The sequence below is a fragment of the Rhodofomes roseus genome (assembly GCF_022264815.1).
Source record: "Rhodofomes roseus strain CIRM-BRFM 1785 chromosome Unknown C8Q71scaffold_9, whole genome shotgun sequence".
Taxonomy (NCBI): Eukaryota; Fungi; Basidiomycota; class Agaricomycetes; order Polyporales; family Fomitopsidaceae; genus Rhodofomes; species Rhodofomes roseus.
Window position 1 is genome coordinate 721,424 of NW_025952965.1, and position 18,183 is coordinate 739,606.

The 18,183-nt window shown below is 56.2% G+C and overlaps 8 protein-coding genes across 8 annotated transcripts; 5 read left to right on the forward strand and 3 right to left on the reverse strand.

Annotated features, from left to right (window-relative positions):
• The first annotated feature begins 11 nt into the window (after positions 1-11).
• On the forward strand, positions 12-2,658 carry C8Q71DRAFT_757158 (WD40 repeat-like protein). The gene is made up of 11 exons (XM_047923665.1): positions 12-199; positions 258-485; positions 546-692; positions 742-1,008; positions 1,072-1,110; positions 1,162-1,283; positions 1,332-1,423; positions 1,481-1,572; positions 1,630-1,645; positions 1,708-2,484; positions 2,546-2,658. The coding sequence occupies exons 1-10, from the start codon at positions 98-100 to the stop codon at positions 2,295-2,297; spliced, it is 1,695 nt and encodes a 564-aa protein (XP_047779367.1). The 5' UTR covers positions 12-97; the 3' UTR covers positions 2,298-2,484; positions 2,546-2,658.
• On the reverse strand, positions 2,539-3,731 carry C8Q71DRAFT_590064 (uncharacterized protein). The gene is made up of 4 exons (XM_047919558.1): positions 3,631-3,731; positions 3,363-3,580; positions 2,817-3,313; positions 2,539-2,759 (listed from the first exon to the last, which is right to left on the reverse strand). The coding sequence occupies exons 2-3, from the start codon at positions 3,456-3,458 to the stop codon at positions 2,837-2,839; spliced, it is 573 nt and encodes a 190-aa protein (XP_047779368.1). The 5' UTR covers positions 3,459-3,580; positions 3,631-3,731; the 3' UTR covers positions 2,539-2,759; positions 2,817-2,836.
• C8Q71DRAFT_834517 (uncharacterized protein) lies at positions 3,687-6,433 on the forward strand (the record flags this gene model as incomplete). Its single annotated transcript, XM_047926415.1, has 6 exons — positions 3,687-4,009; positions 4,150-4,897; positions 4,950-5,096; positions 5,148-5,205; positions 5,256-6,175; positions 6,232-6,433. The coding sequence occupies exons 1-6, from the start codon at positions 3,874-3,876 to the stop codon at positions 6,431-6,433; spliced, it is 2,211 nt and encodes a 736-aa protein (XP_047779369.1). The 5' UTR covers positions 3,687-3,873.
• Positions 6,434-6,443: 10 nt separating this feature from the next.
• Positions 6,444-7,446, reverse strand: C8Q71DRAFT_900043 (nuclear movement protein nudC; the record flags this gene model as incomplete). The annotated part of the gene is made up of 6 exons (XM_047928794.1): positions 6,444-6,705; positions 6,762-6,779; positions 6,839-6,860; positions 6,913-7,057; positions 7,111-7,305; positions 7,353-7,446. The coding sequence occupies 6 exons, from the start codon at positions 7,444-7,446 to the stop codon at positions 6,601-6,603; spliced, it is 579 nt and encodes a 192-aa protein (XP_047779370.1). The 3' UTR covers positions 6,444-6,600.
• Positions 7,447-7,642: 196 nt separating this feature from the next.
• Positions 7,643-10,348, forward strand: C8Q71DRAFT_757173 (PINIT domain-containing protein). The gene is made up of 10 exons (XM_047923666.1): positions 7,643-7,759; positions 7,822-8,039; positions 8,139-8,341; positions 8,396-8,464; positions 8,516-8,600; positions 8,653-8,929; positions 8,986-9,091; positions 9,147-9,214; positions 9,268-9,428; positions 9,479-10,348. Exons 1-10 carry the CDS (start codon positions 7,727-7,729, stop codon positions 10,212-10,214), a joined length of 1,956 nt encoding a protein of 651 aa, XP_047779371.1. The 5' UTR covers positions 7,643-7,726; the 3' UTR covers positions 10,215-10,348.
• A 320-nt stretch (positions 10,349-10,668) lies between these two features.
• C8Q71DRAFT_707423 (eukaryotic ADP/ATP carrier) lies at positions 10,669-11,957 on the forward strand (the record flags this gene model as incomplete). The annotated part of the gene is made up of 7 exons (XM_047920562.1): positions 10,669-10,711; positions 10,799-10,827; positions 10,886-10,954; positions 11,008-11,158; positions 11,208-11,528; positions 11,581-11,692; positions 11,744-11,957. The coding sequence occupies 7 exons, from the start codon at positions 10,669-10,671 to the stop codon at positions 11,955-11,957; spliced, it is 939 nt and encodes a 312-aa protein (XP_047779372.1).
• A 354-nt stretch (positions 11,958-12,311) lies between these two features.
• On the forward strand, positions 12,312-14,850 carry C8Q71DRAFT_707177 (P-loop containing nucleoside triphosphate hydrolase protein; the record flags this gene model as incomplete). The annotated part of the gene is made up of 10 exons (XM_047920547.1): positions 12,312-12,688; positions 12,769-12,879; positions 12,930-13,127; positions 13,181-13,521; positions 13,578-13,666; positions 13,724-13,865; positions 13,917-14,192; positions 14,255-14,444; positions 14,501-14,684; positions 14,737-14,850. 10 exons carry the CDS (start codon positions 12,312-12,314, stop codon positions 14,848-14,850), a joined length of 2,022 nt encoding a protein of 673 aa, XP_047779373.1.
• A 44-nt stretch (positions 14,851-14,894) lies between these two features.
• On the reverse strand, positions 14,895-18,091 carry C8Q71DRAFT_857522 (indigoidine synthase A-like protein; the record flags this gene model as incomplete). The annotated part of the gene is made up of 16 exons (XM_047927419.1): positions 14,895-15,639; positions 15,695-15,701; positions 15,750-15,861; positions 15,921-16,325; positions 16,379-16,456; positions 16,507-16,568; positions 16,619-16,651; positions 16,702-16,914; positions 16,968-17,013; positions 17,072-17,152; positions 17,203-17,218; positions 17,269-17,359; positions 17,413-17,444; positions 17,498-17,514; positions 17,570-17,620; positions 17,681-18,091. 16 exons carry the CDS (start codon positions 18,089-18,091, stop codon positions 14,895-14,897), a joined length of 2,400 nt encoding a protein of 799 aa, XP_047779374.1.
• Positions 18,092-18,183: the final 92 nt, after the last annotated feature.

An 18,183-nucleotide genomic window follows, 5' to 3' on the forward strand; every position in this document is an offset into this window, starting at 1 on the left:
TCCAACGCGCATTGCCCTCGACCACCTCGATGCTGAATGCTTTCTGCTGTGCCTGTGCATTGTACTGTCCGGGGTGCATAGCAGACGCGTCCTTCTCATGGCGGATTCAGAATTTGAAGAGGACGCCATCTCGACAGGTTTGCCCTGGTATCGCGGTCCAACGGATGCTCAGCCCTTCGTCCTGTCGAAAGTGTTGAGTGTTAGCTCCCTTCAGCCTCTTCTCCTGCTACGAGTGATATATATGCGTCTATTGGCAGTCTACTCAGGGAGCGTCGCCCCCTTTCCATTGCACTGCAGCCTTTCCCTGGACATCATCCTCCATGAGCATATTATGGGACGGTCGCGTAACCGATGAAAACATCCTTGCGGACTGGGCAGAGACAGTGAAAGCCTACGCAGGCTCTGTCGCTATTGGCAGTACAGGCGCAGTATACGTCTTTCCGAAACTCGCTACCGCTAAGCCGTTCTGCGTGCGCCTGCCTGATGTATGCATACCCCGTTCTCGAGTTCATCAGCTGACGCACGTCTCCCACTGTCCTCGTCAGAAAACATGGGACGTGCACAGTGTCGCTTGGGCGCTGAGTCCGCGACATCCTGCCGGTCCTCTGATTGTTTTTGCGCCCTCCAGCGTTGTCTTCATCCTCGACGTGAAGAGCCGCCGACTTATCGGCCGCCTACGAGGACACGGAGGCGTGAGTCTATCCCTCCTCCCACTATACACCGTTCTAAGATCATCGGAAGCCCATCACGTCGATAGCCATTCATCCTACGCACCCCTACCTCTTCTGCACGACCTCGCGTGACTTCACGAGTCGGATATACGACCTGACATGCACCCCGCTGCAGCGCCCGGACAACCCGCATTGGCCGCCGTCGAAGCAGCCTAGTCTCGCAGGGCCGGCGTTCGGGCTGCAGATGACGGAGAGCGAGGGCGACGGGATCGGCCAGTGTGTTGCCGTGCTTGTGGGCGGGAGGTCAGGCGGGCATCGAGGTGCGGTGTTCTATGCTGTCAGTGGTGGAATCTAATCTGTGTATAGTCGTACTTAATGCTGACGATGGGGCCACATATAGGCATTTCACAGGACGGAACCACTCATAGCTACCTGCGGCGTCAGTGCATATTCATTCCATGGTAGGCTTGATCATGAATCTCGTCCACAGATGGACCGCGCGGTCAAGATTTGGCGTATTCCTCCACTTGTGGAGGGCCGCTTAGCCAGGGAAGACAAACCGCTCTTCAGCACGGACTACATTCATAAAGCCCGGGTCCTCTCTATAGCATGGTTTGTCGCCGGATCGTTTGCTCCGTTGTAATACTGACCGAATATCAGGCTGAGCCATGATATCCTGATATCCCACAGCGCCCCTGCACCCATGCGGCAGAGTGAGCGGCCAGATGATCAGTACACCGAGAACGGCACAGGTAGCCCGAGTCGCCTAAGCCTCTGCAGCTGAGTCCTGTCTCTGACGGCGTATACAGTCCAGGTCTGGCAGTGGTTGGGTTTCAACCGCTTCTTCCCGCCCGATCGAGGCGACAAGCCAATACCGAAAGTCATGCGAGGCACTGCAAGCGTGAGTTCCATCTCGCATCCAATCCGTTCATATCCCTACATACTCACTTGCGTACAGGACTACCGAAACAGCGGTACGCCCGTCCTCCCAGTCTACCTACTAATACCCACTGCAGTCCCTATCCCTACCGCACAGAATCCTTTAAGATCCTCTCCGCCTACCACCTCCCGCTCACCGCACTCCACGCCGCGGTCTACACCTCGCCTACGCACACGCACGACCCGCTGCTCCTCGTGCCCGTGGGCAAGACCGTGCGCGTGTTCAATATAACGCACTTCCAGCCGCGCCCGCCCGTGCCGTTCCCGCTTGAGGAAGAGGAGGTCGTCGCACTCACGAAGCGGATGCGGCTTGGCGAGGGCCAGGAGGATGAGCCGACGGAGGAGGGCGGTGCGGCTTCTGGCTCGGGGCAAAGGCTGAATGTATTTGAGGAAGACGCGCCGAGAGAGGAGGAAGACCGAGCCGACGAGGAAGCCGACGAGGAGGACCAGCCCGACAATGCGCCTGAGTGGGACGCGTACAGGGAGGGCTACATGGGGCGCCACCGCTCCCGGCTGTTGGAGCTCTTCACGGCCGTCGAGGGCTGGGACATCGACCTCGCGGCGGTGGACGCGGCGAGGCGCGCGGAGCTGCCGGACATCAGGACGTGCGAGGTCGCCTCGGGCGGGAAGGTTATTTTGGGCGCGGGCGAGAAGGGGACGTTGTACGTTTGGCGGATTGAACGGTGAGATGATCATGCGATGGCGTGTGCTATAATTGTGCTGTCGTTAGGCTGCGTGTCGCTGTTGGTTTCCTGCGATACCGAACTTGAAGGACTGAACCCGACACCGGGTTGACGTGGGATACGTGGGATACATGCGGGGGATCGACATATTGTGTCACCTGTCACTGTCATGGGTACGGCAGAGTACGACGGTGAGCAGTTATGCTATGGATTACCAGACGCCCTGCTTTACAACCAAGACGTCGAAAGTAGCCTCACAACGAACATCACACACGTTCATCTGTTGTCCAGTCTCGCACCAATTGCATTCCAGACGTGACGAGCTAACGACACAAAGAAAGAGGGGAACAGAGGGGACTCCGCAAGAACAGCCCAGCAACCGCGCTCCAGCACGGGAAGGGGACGGCCAGGCCCTCTATCGTACAACAGCTCAAATATCCGTAACAATGTTGAAGCCAGTCAAAGTCTTCACAACATACGATTAGTTGATAGCCACATCAATGTTTGCGAGATCAATGCTCACCGAAGTTCGTTGTGATTCGCTCACGCAGAGTTGGAGTAGGCGATGGCATCACCGCCGTCGAGGGCCATAGCGGGCTGGCTCTCCGGGAAGGTGTTCGTGTCCTGGCGCCTGTCGTACGGCAGCTCGCGGATGAACCCGTCAACAGCAGACGTAGGGATGTCCGAGCGAATCCAGTTAACGTCCTCGGGGGCAGGCTGCATGCGCTTGTTGTGGTAAGCGATCGCGTCACCGCCGTCAAGGGCCATCGCCGGCTGGCTTTCCGGGAACGTGTTCGTGTCCTGGCGGCGATCGTAGGGGAGCTCGCGGATGAAGCCGTCGACGGCAGCGGTGGGGACGTCCGAACGGATCCAGTTGATGTCCTCCGGCGCGGGCTGCATGCGCTTGTTGTGGTAAGCTATCGCGTCACCGCCGTCAAGGGCCATAGCAGGCTGGCTCTCGGGGAAGGTGTTGGTGTCGGCACGGGCGACGACATCACGCTGCAAGTTCTTTGTAGGGCGCTAACGTGAGCATCAGTCTGAGTGAGAGTCGCGATGAAAGGGGACGCACGCGGAAGGGCATGGGCATGGCATGGGGCGCGGCGGCAGCCTGGCCGACGAAAGCGACGGCGATCGCGAGAACAATGGACTTGCACGAGAAGAACATCTTGGAAAGCGGGGCTGTGAGGGTAGAGAGGTGTAAGGCTGTAGTGAAGAGCGGGTAGCTGGGACTTCGGGTCAACCGCGAAGGAATGAAGGGGTCCGGCGGCCTGGCGCGGAGGAATGAAACTGCAAGAAATAATCAGCGGGAGAGGGGAGGACGAGGGGAAGACACAGACATACAACGAAGGTGCGAGACGGAGAGCGAGTGGACGTGGGGAGTCGGGCAGCGAGGCCAGTATATATTCGGGCGGGGCGGGCGCCTGTCGATACGGTCGCCAGGGGAGCACACGCCCGTCGCCGTCCAATCAGATTCCATGGCACCCTGATGGCTTCCTCGCTCGCCCAATCCGGACCCTCATTCAATTTCTGCGGGCGAGCGTCCTGATTGGCTGCTGTCTCTCCGTCCTCTACCCACCGCCATGTCCGATCCCCGCTTTGCACGATTCAAGACAGACCCCCGCTTTCGGCGGGTCAAGAAGGAACAACAGAAGGTCGTCGTAGATGACCGCTTCAAGCAGCTCTTTGACGGGGACAAGAAGGGCAAGGGCAAGAAAGGTACGTGCGATCATCAGACTACGCGCCGGTAGGCTGCCGGACGCAAACCTCAAATGCGTATGGCTGCATGTTCTGTCGTCGCGTCCCTACTGTCACGCCGCTGCTGTAGCTCAGGCCGTGGTATTGATGATGTCTTTCAGGACGGGTCGACAAGTACGGCAGACCGTTAGCCGACACCCACGAACAGGATAATCTACGTCGGTTCTATCGTCTCGAAGGCGAGGATGAACCGGCCCCGAAGGCAGGGCCAGACTATGCACGAGGAGAGGTCCTCCTCGAGTCCTCCGACGAAGAGGACGAAATCGACAGGCCGGCCTCTGAGGATGAGAGTGAAGCCGAGGACGGCGTGCTCGTCCTCGGCCGCGACGTCTCAAAGCCCATCCCTGTACCCCGCGATGACGAAGACGCCGAGATCGACCTTGACGAGGACACATTTGCTGAGCTGGACGCTCAGGTCGCTGCCTATGCTAAGGAGCATCCGGAAGGAGAGGGTGCTGACCCCGAAGCGGGCCGCACTCGAAGGATCGCTGTCGTGAACCTTGATTGGGACCATGTCCGTGCTATTCACCTCTACAAGATCTTCTCTTCTCTAGTGTCACCAACTGCACCCGCTGCGGCCTCTTCGTCTTCGTCTAGTGGGCAGGCAGCGAAGGCTAAGGGCATCGGGATGGCAGTGCGAGGCAAGGTCCTCAGCGTGCGCGTTTACGCTAGCGAGTTCGGCAAGGGGCGAATGGCGAGGGAGCAGAGAGAAGGGCCGCCCCCGGAGCTGTTCAAGAAGAAGGGCGACGAAGACGAGGAAGAAATCAATGAGAAGACCATCTTTGAAGTCGGGGACGAGGAGGACTATGACGAGGATGCACTGAGGAAATACCAGCTCGAGCGACTACGGTGTGTAGACTCCCTTTTCTACCGCTACACGCATGAGCTAAGGTCTTCGCAGATACTACTACGCTATCGTGGAATGCGACGGCGTAGAAGCTGCATCACACATCTACAACGAGCTGGAAGGCACGGAGCTCGAGCGTTCAGCGAACGTGTTTGACCTGAGCTTCGTCCCGGATGACATGACCTTCGACGACGAGCCTCGGTGCGTCCCGTAACTCCCCAACTCATGTCCTTAGCTGACGCATCAATGCAGAGACGAGGCTACGGACGACCTTTCCATCCCATATAAAGGGCTCGAATTCGTTACCGCTGTAAGTCTCATTCGTCGATTACCCTTCGCACCTACTAAAGCGGTGTACAGGCCCTCCGTCACTCAAAAGTCAAGCTAACTTGGGACGAAGACGACCCCGAGCGCATCCAACTAACCCGACGCACCCTCTCGCGCAAGGAGATCGAAGAGAACGACTTCAAGGCGTACCTCGCCTCCTCGACCTCCGGCTCCGAGTCCGAGGCCGAGGCCGCGCCCACCAAGGGCAAGGGCAAGTCGAAAGACGCAGAGCGCGCGAAGCTCCGCGCGCTCCTGCTCGCGGGCGACGATGACACACTCCCGGAGGGCTGGGGCCGCGGGAAGGACCTGCCCCGCGGCGAGCGCGGCGGCGAGGAGGACGTGGACATGGAGATCACGTTCACCCCCGGGCTGAGCGAGCGGAAGGACGACGGGGAGGAGACGACGCTGGAGAAGTATAAGCGGAAGATGAAGGACAAGAAGAAAAAGCGGAAGGAGGAGGTGGTGGAGCGGAGGAAGGCCAAGGGTGGTGGGGACGACGACGACGATGACGAGGGCAGGAGCGAGAGGAAGGTCACTGGGGACGAGTTCTTCGCGGGTGACAGTGAGGATGAGGGTAGCGAAGGCGGCGACGAAGCAGAGAAGAGGAAACAGACGACGAAGGGGAAGAAGGATAAGAAAGACAAGGGCAAGGGCAAGAAAAGCCGCCGCGAGTCCGCCTCGCCCCCGCCCGCCCGGCACGTCTCCACCGCAGAGGAACTCGCCCTCCTCGCGGGGCCGTCCGGCGACGGCGCGAACGAGCCGAAGCACTTCAACATGAAGGCGGTGATTAAAGCCGAGAAGAGCGCGAAGCTGAAAGGCAAGAAGCGCAAGGGGAAGAAGGGCGCGGAGGAGGATAACGAGCTGCAGGAGGACTTCAGCATCAATGTGAACGACGACCGGTTCAAGGCGGTGTTTGACGAGCATGCGTTCGCGATTGACCCAAGCAATCCCCAGTGCGTCTTCGTTTCTATTTGATCTCGTGTGCTCTTTGCTGACATGTGAATCACAGCTTCAAAGAGACCAAGAGCATGAAGACTCTGCTTGAGGAGCGGTCGAAGCGGCATAGGACAAAGAGCTCGAGAGGGGAGGATGCTCCTTCAGGCACGAGTGTAGACAAGGGCGGGGATTTGAAAAGCTTGGTTGAAAGGGTGAAGCGGAAGAGCGCAAATGCTGATAACTCTGGAGCTGGGAAGAGGAGGAAGGTCCTGTGATGCACCCACTCAGTAGTTTGCTGAAGACGCATGATCATTGGCTTGTTTCACAGCTCGCAGTGTGCGTCCGACGTATTGAATAAGGATATGTGCCATTATACAAGACTGCTTGAGCTACATTGGAGTATTGTTGGTGAGTCGACCGTTGCATCTGATGCGCGATACCTTCATGAGATCTTCGCATTGGAGAAGTCCAGCTCTGGGTGTTGCTCCTGGAACTTCTTGAGGGCCTCCATCTTCTTGAGTTCGTCTGAAGTTGGCTTGCCCATTTGCTGGAACGAATCATCGTCAACAACGCGTCCAATTAAGAAGGCGAACTGCCTCATACCTTCTGCTGGTTATCGAACTGGCGGCCAGATACAAGTGAGGTTTGATCATGTAAAAGCTGCTCAAGCGGATGCATACCATCATCTTTTCCACCATTCCCCTGCGCGAAGGCTCAGTCTAAATGAAATAGCAACTGTCAACGAGGACCCTACCTTGTCTCTCCGTCAAGGTCACTGAGTTTGCTGTTCTCTGGCTGGATCTTCGTAGTGTCGATCTTAGGGTGGTGGGTAAGGACGTTCTCCCACCACTGCTGCTTATTGATCTTTTCCAGGTGAACATGGACTGCCTCCTGGTCCTCTGTGTCAACGCTAATCAGCGTCCAATCACGTTGTGTATGCAGATGTACGTACCGAGTGTCCATGTGCTGTCTTCGACCTTGATCTCCTTGCAGAGCTCGCCCGCCATAATCGGCTCCTTGCCTTTGAAACCGACACTGAGCTTCTTCTTATGAAGCACGATATTCAGATCCCTCCCGCGTGTCCCTTTCGGCACAGGCACGACGAAATCAACTTCTCCGAGTTCCTGCCTCCACTTGTAAGGGAGGGCTGAAGAAGGTCGGTGACTGAATTGAGCTCATTGAGAAGGTGCGCACCGGCCTGCTCTGCCGCCTCCCGCTCGCGGTCGGCCTTGTCGCGGGCCTCCCGCTCCTCCTTGCTCAGCTTGTCGTAGTCTTCTGCCGTGGACATGTTGGTCTGCTATGCAATGAATATGTTCGGAGGCAGCGCGGAGAGTTGAGGCTCAGACGGAGTCTATCGCGATTCACGATCGAAGTCAAGACTGTGACGACCGTGACGCGTGGGTCATGTGGTCTCTGCCCGCCATTTTCCCACGCCGGAATAGAGTGCAGCGCCGTCGAGGCCGCAGAGCGACACATCGCTAGAGCTCTCTTGTTCTCCTATCTCCCAGGTCACTCTCCAAGGCCCTGAGGCCTAAGGACACTGCACAGGCCGAAAAGCCCACACTTCAATGGCCAGTTCGAACGTCTGGTCTGACTTTGACGTATGTTTACTCTCAGATCCCGTCTCCGATCGCGCTCACCTAAGGATGGCGGTGGCCCACAGGCTTTGCGACATAACGTCAAGTCCAACACGGTTGAACGTCTCAAACAGATCCTCACGGGCTTCAACGAAGAGTGCTTCGCCAACTGCACGAAGTCGGGCAAGAAACAGGACCTCATTGACCGCATCACAAACGAAATGGAGGCATGGAGGGCGAACAACAGTGTAGACAAATGGGTGAAGGGGCGGGCGATAATCAACCAAGTACGATCTACAGGCTGGTATGTTCATGTCTCTCCCTTCGCGCTCATTTTGACGCAACTCGCGTCAGTGAGATCCTGACTGCTCGCCTCTTACTGACTCGAGCCATGTTCGCTTAGCTACACACCGCAACGGTCAGCCGAGCACTCATACCCTGCCCCTCCGTCGGGCCATGCATACCCAGTGGGCGCAAATCATAGCAGCTACCCATCTGGTACCTCTAGTTCTGGTACCATCCCGCGATACGACCCTTATGCACCTCCGCGCCGGCCAAACGTACCCCCTGCATCCTCTGCTGCGACTGCAGCCGTTGCCCCTCCAGGTCTGTTAAACGCGCTTGTCGCGGGCGTTGCGCTATCTCACACCCTACCCACAGGCATTCACTTCAGTCCCTCTCCCTTCTTCAAAGTACAGCGCTCTGTGTCGTCTATCGTAGAATGTCCAGGTAAATCGGTGGCGTCTGTCATCCGACTACGTGACTCACGAACAGACGCAGAATCTACCAGCTCGATGGACCGGAGACAACAGTCTTTGAGCTTTACGATCAATAACGACGTACTCACGAAGTTGAACTCGACCAGGTGAGTCCTGAGTGGCGCCACGGCTAGTTGCCTAGTACTTATTGTGTTACAGTCCAAAGTATCAGCTCCGTCTCTACTGCACATCCTCCACATACTACTCGTCGTCAAGTTTCCGACCACATAGTAGTGCATGTCCCATCGAGTTCCCACCGACGTGTGAAGTCAGAGTCAACGGCGTGGCTCTGAGTGCGAACTTGAAGGGTATGAAGAAGAAGCCGGGGACTGCACCACCTCCAGACATTATGAAAAATCTCCGCATGCAGAACGGAGCTTCAAATCGTATCGAGATGGTTTATGTCAATAGCCAGCAACAACCGGTCCAAAGCAAGGTGCGTCGATGCTGCTGCGGGCCGGACGATGTCAGTCGATACTCAGGGTGTATCAGAAATACTACCTTGTGGTCATGTTGGTCGAGACCACCACCGTCGAACAATTGATTGACCGGTTGAAGAAGGGCAAATACAAGAGCGGCCAAGAGATCCTTGCTCAGAGTACGTAGCTCTCCTTCTCTCCTCGACAAAATCTCATGCGTCATGCCGTATTCAGTGAACCAGGCGGCCTCTGAAGATGACGATATCGTTGCAGGCCATCAGAAGATGTCGCTCAAGTGTCCAGTGAGTGAAGCAATACTTTAAACTGTCTGTAATTCCTGACAGCAGTTCGACAGCTGAGTTATATGCGTATCGCCACACCTTGTCGATCCACGAAATGCGTCCATTCGCAATGTTTTGATGCATTCTCGTGGTACTCTGTCATGGAGCAGACAACGACATGGTTGTGTCCCGTCTGCGAGAAGGCACTCAATATGGATGACCTGATAGTCGATGGGTACGTGTTGTAAGGGCATCTCGCACATTCACCGCTCACGTCCGTGATAGATACTTTGACGAGATCCTGCGCTCAACACATGAAGATCTGGAGGATGTGATCGTCGAAGCGGATGGGCAGTGGCATTCGGAAGATAACAAATACGGGTCAGCTCAGTGGAAGGCTACACATCCAGAGACCAAACCAGCGCAAGTCGCTCAGGCCGCTCAACCTGCCGCTCCTCGATCACCGCCGAAATCATCTGCGAGCGGCGTCAACGGTCATGGGCAGCCACCGCCGAGCGACGCCGAAATTGTGATTCTGGACTCTGACGACGAGGACGAGGGCCGGGTGAAGAGGGAGTTGTCTCCGTCAAATGAACTCCACGCGGCGTCTTCGAAGGCGGTACCTCCGCCTGTTAAGACGCATACAACCGCGGATGTCATCGACCTGACGCTTGATTCGGATGACGAAGACCTCCCAGCACCACCGTCGAAGAAGAGGAAGGCGACGGATGAGATCGCCTCGCCCACCGAGCAGATCTGGAAGAAATCCCGGTCGGAAGCCTCTTCACCTCCGAGTGTCACCAGCGGATCGTCTACTGCTAGCTGGAGCTATCAACAGGCGTCGCTGCCTCCGCGTCCGGTCGCGAACGGCTCATCCACGACAGCGCGCTACACATCGTCGTCGTACGCGCCTGCCACTCAGTACCCTGGTTATCACGCGCCTCCCCCCGTGTCTCCCGGCGCCCGACGTCCGCCTCCTGCGAATCAGTACTCACCGCGATCGCCGGACTGGAGGCGTTAGACTGCAGCGGGTCTGGGTGGTGTTTTCGTGTCCTGTCTCTTCGTTGTGTATGGTCGTAGTAGTATACTATCTCTCTGTGTGTAGTACATCCTAGCTATACAGACGCGCGAACGTCGTAATTTCCGTGAAGAAAAGTGCAATGTCGCGATGGAAGGAGTGCGGGGCACGTGTCGGGCGACGGCTGTCGGGGGGAGAGTGTCCGAGGGGCGGTGCCTGTGCGATGGCCACTGTCGATTGGACGGTGGCTGTAGACGTAGCGGGCTCCCATTGGCCGGCAGACATGCCCCGAACGGGCCGACCTGTGCAAGTACTCGGTGCAGGCCGGGGGCCTCGTGCCGGCAAGCTCCGGCGCCTGCCGGAATCGTACTTGAGCGGTCGCACGCCAGTTTTTCTCTTCTTCAACTCCTCCACCACCTCCACTCAGTCCTTCCCTTCCCGGTATCCCTCCGTCGCAATGGCGTCGACCAAAAAGTCCAAGACCCCCAAGGAGTTCGCCGGTCCGTAGCCCCCCTCTATCGCCGCGCCCGATGCCGTTGGTGCGGTCTGCGAGAGGTAGCACCTGCTGACCTGGCATGTTTTTACAGCCGACTTCTTGATGGGTGGTATCTCAGCTGTGCGTAGTGTTACCTCCTAGTAGCAGTTACCTGTTGCTGACGGAATCTTGTCTATAGGCCGTCGCAAAGACGTCTGCTGCGCCCATCGAGCGTATCAAGCTCCTTGTTCAGAACCAGGATGAGATGGTATGGCGTCGTGTATACGTCACTTTCTATAGTCGTCTGACCTTCCCCTCCAGATCAAGCAGGGTCGTTTGGCTACCCCCTACAAGGGCATCGCCGACTGCTTCGCCAGGACGTACAAGGATGAGGGCCTTGTCTCCCTCTGGCGTGGTAACACCGCCAACGTCATCCGGTACTTCCCCACACAGGCGCTGAACTTTGCGTTCAGTAAGTTTACGTCTGTCTCCGATTTGGTCCCCTCTGACGTGGCATGCAGAGGACTACTTCAAGTCCTTGTTCTCGTTCAAGCGCTCGGAGGGTTACTGGAAGTGGTTCGGTGGTAACCTCGCGTCTGGTGGTGCCGCCGGTGCCACGTCGCTGCTCTTCGTGTACTCGCTCGACTACGCCCGTACGCGTCTCGCCAACGATGCCAAGTCCTCCAAGGGTGGAGGAGCTCGCCAGTTCAACGGCCTGGTCGATGTCTACAAGAAGACCCTTGCCTCTGATGGTCTTGCTGGTCTTTACCGTGGCTTCGTCCCGTCTGTTGCTGGTATCATTGTGTACCGTGGTCTCTACTTCGGTGGTTACGACTCACTCAGTACGTTTAATTTCGTGACTACGGTATTACCAGTTGCTAACCGCATCAACAGAGCCTGTCGTTCTCGTCGGTGCCCTCGAGGGCTCCTTCTTCGCCTCTTTCCTCCTCGGTTGGGGTGTCACCACTGGTGCTGGTCTTGCTTCTTACCCTCTGGACACCATCCGGTGAGTTTTCTGCTTGGGTGTTGTCCCGGACTCGTCTGACCCTTAGTTTAGTCGTCGCATGATGATGACGTCTGGTTCGACCACTCACTACAAGTCGATGTTCGACGCCGCCTCGCAGATCGTCGCGAAGGAGGGCACGAAGTCGCTCTTCAAGGGCGCTGGTGCCAACATCCTCCGTGGTGTTGCTGGTGCTGGTGTGCTGTCGCTGTACGACAAGCTCCAGGAGGTCCTCTTCGGCAAGGTCTACTCCGGTGGCTCTGGCTGAGCGTGAGGACGGTGTTGGACAGTACCGTAGTAGCTCGACTTATTTTGCTAGCACGACCATACACATTAGATACTCTGGTTATATCTCATTTACCGGTCTTGAGCAAGATCTCACACTGGGCCAATACCTCCCGTGTTTGCGTAGTAGGCACGAAAACAACGATATCATACCCAACCGCATGTGGTGACATCAAAGAGAGACAGCCCTCTTGCGAAGCCTCGCAATTCGTCCGATGACAGTTTGTGAGAATGACCTAAGAATGACCGCACGTTTGAACCATAAGTTTATAGCGTAGTGAGTACTACATAGTCTTGGTGTTGACTGCATGAGCTTGCATCCTGCACCCACCGTTCAATGCTATGCTTGCTACGACGACTCTGGACGGGGATTAGTGTCCAACGGCGATTCTACAGCGTCCCTACGGACGACTCGGTGGTACTACGCCCTTACCAGGAGGCCTCTATCGACGCTTGTCTCAAAGCTCTGAAGTCTGGGACCTCTCGGATTGGTGTCTCGCTTCCCACTGGCTCTGGGAAGACAACTGTGTTCATATCGTTGCTGAGCCGCATTGATCCACCGCCGGAGAACCCAGATGCGAGGCGGGCCTTGGTCGTCGTTAATAGCGTTGAGCTGGCGAGGCAGGCGGCTGCACAGGCTGAGAGGCTGCATCCAGAGTGGAAGGTTGAGATTGAGCAGGGAGTGAATTACCATGCTTCGGGGGAGGCAGACCTGTACGAATTCTCTGCTGTACTGTTCCGTCCAGTAGGAGACTGACGACTTGTGTTATTCCGACATGGACTCCCTAAACCAGTACTGTCGCGACGTACCAGACTCTTCTCCGAGAGCACCGACTGGCGAAGTTCAATCCCACTGGGCTCAAGGCAATCATCGTAGATGAGGCCCATCACGCAGCCGCACCTTCGTGAGCACTCAGTATCCCGTAAATGTGACAGTCTTTGCTTATGCCTGCAGATATCTACGCATACTGTCGCACTTCCATCCTGCTATCCGGCATCCCGACGAGGGCTTCCAGCCTCCAGATTTTAAACATTCAATCGCGATTCTCGGGTTCTCTGCGACATTCAGTCGGCATGACGGGCTTGCCCTGGGTTCCGTCTTTGAGCGGATTGTCTATCATCGAGACTTCTTGGAGATGATCAAAGAGCAATGGTGCGCTTCTCTAGTTTCACTGCGAGACGGATGTGTGACTTGCTGTCTCTTAGGCTGTGCAACGTCCGGTTCACCTGTGTTCGCGCCAACATCGACCTCAGCCATGTCACCATAAACACGCACACAGGCGACTTCAACGCTACCAGCCTGTCGCATGTCATCAACACACCGACGATCAACAAGTTGGTCTTGCAGACATGGCTCGATCGTGCCTCCGAGCGGAAGTCCACACTCATTTTCTGCGTCAACCTTGCGCATGTACATAACCTTACCGAGACCTTCCGAGAAGCAGGCATCGATGCACGCTATATATATTCGAGGACCCCAGCGAGGGAACGTCGTGCCATAGTGGAATCATTCAGGAAGGGCGAGTTTCCGGTCCTCATTAATTGCGGTATGTCCGTAGCCCTGTGTCCAGTGTTCGTCGTCTGAACGACGGGACCTTACAAGCTGTCTTGACGGAGGGCGCCGATATTCCCAATATTGACTGTGTCATTGTTGCGAGGCCTTCGCGTTCTCGCAATGTCTTCGCCCAAATGGTATGTTTGCATATGACGTCATCCTATGTGAGCTGCTAACCCAGGATCGCTGAATAGATTGGTCGAGGAATGAGGTTATCGCCAGAGACTGGCAAGGAGGACTGCAGGGTTATCGACTTCGTAGATTCACAGAACCGCGTCTCGGGAGTGGTATCCCTCCCTACACTGTTGGGTCTCGACCCATCCGAAGTCATTGACGGTAAGCTCCTTTCTCACATGCGGTCCCGCTCATTGGTTGACATACATGTAGACGACAGCCTTACGTCGCTTGAGGAACGAGCAGATGAACGCATTCTCGCGAGTCGAGAGAAGACGCCTCAGCACCATGTCCCCAATGTGCCAAATCCGAAGTCCATCACCTATGTCGACTACGAAGACCCGTTTTCATTCGTCGACGAAGCGTTCGGTGCGCCGCACATCCGCAAGCTAAGTCAGTTTGCATGGGTTGGCTGCGGCGGCGACGTGTACATCTTGGAATGCCTCGGCAAAGGGTACATTCGCATCGAAAAGGGCCAGGACGAGTCCGGTTTGTCGCTCATCACCTCACATGGTTGACATTGACTGATCCACTTCACAACGCATATATAGAAGAGGAAGAACCTCACTTTGTCGCGCACTACACGCCAGCCACGCTCCCCATGGTTACCGCCCTCATGTTGAAGATATCGCCTTACCAGAAAAGTAGGGAAATCCTCAAAGCGCAGACACTGGCCGAAGCGATCCGCGGCGCCGAGACGTATGCAATCCAGAAGGTGGTCAAAGGACCTACTGCTTCTGGGTGTGTCCGATTCGCGTTATAGGAGCTTGGGCTAATTATTCTAATTATTGCTCCAGGCTCAGACGAAACGCGAGGTGGCGGCGTGAGCCTGCAACAGAGAACCAGAAAGCTATGGTCAGGAAACGCTGGAAGGCGCGGCCAGGGCTGCTGGACCCCGACGGGCGCAGCGAGGACCGAATCGAGAATATGACCAAGGGAGAGGCTGCTAATATCATCAGCCGTATCAAATTCGGAGCCCAGGTGCGTTGACAGGCTAAGCTCAGCCAGCGGTTTCTTATCCTATTCTTGACAGGTGCGGTACGAGAAGAAAGCCGAGGTACAGCGACGCGCTGAGAATGCTCGAGCCAAAGAGGAGCTGCGAGCTGCGAGAGAGCACGTTCGGGTGGGTCCCTTACCCGCCACCTAGAATGGGGCTCTTGTAGATGGCAATTGGGGCAAAGAATTCTGGGACTACATAAGCGCAGGGAGATGTGTACTGTACAGTTTGGAAAGGAGATGCGAGACCGCATGTTGGCTCTGCAACGTGAGTACCGCGGCTTTCTGTGCTTGTGCGACCAACTCGTCTAATGAATCTGGATGGTGGAAGACAGATGGCTTGTGCACTAATGTCGCCAACATCGTCCCCACAAACGAATCGCCCGCTCCCGTCACGTTGATGATCTTCTCGCTGGGCACGATCAGCGCGGGATAATGCTTCATCACAGTGACCCCTGATCCCTCCCTGCCCTTGCTAATGACACAACGTTTGTGCACATTGGTGCGCTCTTGCATCCACGGCGACGACTGCGCTTGCTCTCCGGTGATACGGAAGACCGTCAGTACACCGCGGTCGCCGCACTTGATGATGAGGTGCTGGAAGAAGGGAAGGAGATGGATGGCCATCTGGGCGATGCCCTTGTCGACTAGGAACGATAGTGTACCCTTAGCACGGTCGTGAATGCATGCATCCAGCCGTGCCAGGTGCTGCAGGTCCATGCGGAACTCGGAGCCGATCGCCATGTCGTCGACCACCTTCCACCAGTGGCTCTGCGCGGTGAGCTCGAGCTTCCCAGCGACGGCCTCTTCGTACATGCGAGCTAGCTCTAGGCTGTTGGGTGCTGCGTACGAAATCACCGAAGACGTTGAGTCGACGCGACCAAGGGATGCTGCAATGGCCGGGAATATGTTGGTTGACTTCGGGACCGATGTCGGTTCACTACGTGCAAAGGCGTTGCTGATCATGATCACAGACGCAGGTCAATGATACTCACTAGAAGGCTGAGAGGTAGTTAGTGACCGTCATCGAGTCTGTGACACCGGACGTACTTGCTATGCCGTCTTGACGACATGTATCCACCAGCGTCGTGACTGTCTCTGGTGAAAGGTTGCCATCGATCGCGACAATACGAGGCCTATGTTTGCGGACTGCTTCGCGAGTCTTGCATGTAGAATCGTTAGCCATGAAAGACCAACTGTTCGCACCACTCAGCCACGCACCGCTTCTCGATCCAACGACAGCGTGATATCTGTGTCGGCAACACCCGTAGTCAACCCACCAGTGCTGTCCAACACCATGTTACAGATAGCAGAACGTGCGCCGTCTAACGTGATCAGCCCATCCGTCCGCATCCCCATGCCTTCCGTCTCATTGACAAGCAAACGTCCGAAGGCGTCATTTCCAACAGCGGAGACCAGGACGACGTCCTTTGCTCCATCGGGAGACTGCGACTCCAGTACGCGGTGTGCGGCTTCGGCGAGGTTGCGCCCCACGCCGCCTAGCGTTAGCGAGACGCTTCCGGGGACGGTGCTGTGGACGGCGACGGAGGTGTTCGCGAGCGATGGGTCGGCTTGGGCGGTGATGTCGACAGCAGCGCAGCCGAAGACGACCAGTGCGGCCTCGGGCTGGATAACATGGGTTAATTGTAGCAAGAACACAACATGGTTGAGTGACTCACCGCTTGGCTACTGTTCGGCAAGTCTGTGGGTTTTGCGGCTGCTAACGCTGCAGCTTGCGGCGCAGGGACAGCATATGCCTACTCCGTTGTCAGGTGCTTGGGTAATGCTACACTAACATGACAGTCACCTTCCCAGAATCATGGAGCTTCTGGTTTGCCAGCTCTGCATAGGCGACTGCAATCTGGCCACCTAGACGAGTTTAAGTGATGGCCCTCAGCATACAAGGCGACAATACGCACCGACGAGTGCAGTGTTCTCAATGAGCGCCACATCTGTTCCTCGTCGTCAGATTTCTCGGCAGTAATTGAGCAAGCCAACCTACTGCTGGTGAGGGATTTCCCTGCCGTGAGTTCGCCGACGCGTTTGAGAAGCCAGGGCGTCGCTTCCTTCCCGAGCTTGCTGACGCCGTTTCCTTCAGACTCCCTTACGGCTTGTTCCACGGACTCTTGGAGCTTCTCGCCGATCGCCTGGTACTGTTCAGGAATGGGAACACCGAAGAGTACTCCAGTCTTCATTCCGAGCTGATCCTGGGTATCTGGAGCGCAAGTGTCACAAGCTGTTCCATCGAGAACATCCTAAGCTACCCACAGAGGACGCGGGCTGCGGTAGTAGGATCATCTACTCGCCAGGGACTCTTTGAGACGTCAATTGTGAGGACGCGTTGCGAAGTCTCATGCATAATATGAGCATACCTTGAAACCACTGCGTCTACTATAGAACGCTGGGAAATCGTCTGTCTTCGCGTACGATACGACAGGTACCCCCAGTGTTTCCTGAAGACCATTAGCAGCCAGCCTAGCAGAGCGCATAAACACAAACTAACAAGATATTCTAGTGTTCTGACAGTGGGATCAGACCAAAGGACTTGATGGCATACGAGGCAACTCACCGTCCTATATCCAAGATCGACTTCACGCCCGCGGAGACCAATCCAACGGGACACCTTGTAAGTTCATGTAGATCCGCAGATACATCCATGGCTAAGAAATTAAGCTTCAAGACGTATATATTGAGGAGGCTCTGTAGTACACACATGATTCGCCTCCACGATGAACCCCTCCTAGACTGTATAACGCTCAGCATGGTGAGGGGCATAGTATGTGATAGACCGGCTGTACCCTCCCGTTGCGAAGACCTGAGATCACACATTGCTGAGCTCATTAGACCTTCCCAGTGTGCCAGAGACCGACCTTAATACCAGCTAATGCCGCGAATATCAAAGTCGCGCTGCATGTCGTTCCCTGTGTATCAAACAAGTCTCACAATACTGGCAGCAACTTGCCCTCTGCAATGTAACTCACACCATCTCTCTTCGTTGCAATAGCAGGCCCAATATCGCGTCTCGATACCTTGACCACAGACGGGTTACTCTTCACATCCGCCAGATGCTCCAGCTCGCTCGGCTCAAGCCCAATCTTGACCCGTCCCTCGATGATGCCTATGGTCGCCGGAATCGCACCTGTAGTCCGCACAATGCTCTCCACCGACCGCGCCGTCTGCAAGTTGACAGGCTGCGGCATTCCATGGGTGATGATAGTCGTCTCTAATGCTACAACTGGCTTCTTGCCTGCGAGCGCATCCTGGACCTCGGGGTGGACGTCTACGGGTGCTCCGGTACTGCGAAGCGCCTCAAGTGTTTGCAAGGAGGTGAATGGTCGTGCTGGGCTCGTACGCCATCGAGGTTGTGTGCGACGGACAGGAATGCGCTTCATGGTCTTCCGCACAGCATACGCGAGTACAGACTCCTTTAGCTATAGGCTGGCTCTCAAGCTTCGAACTGCAAGCTTCAAGCACTGGCGCGGAC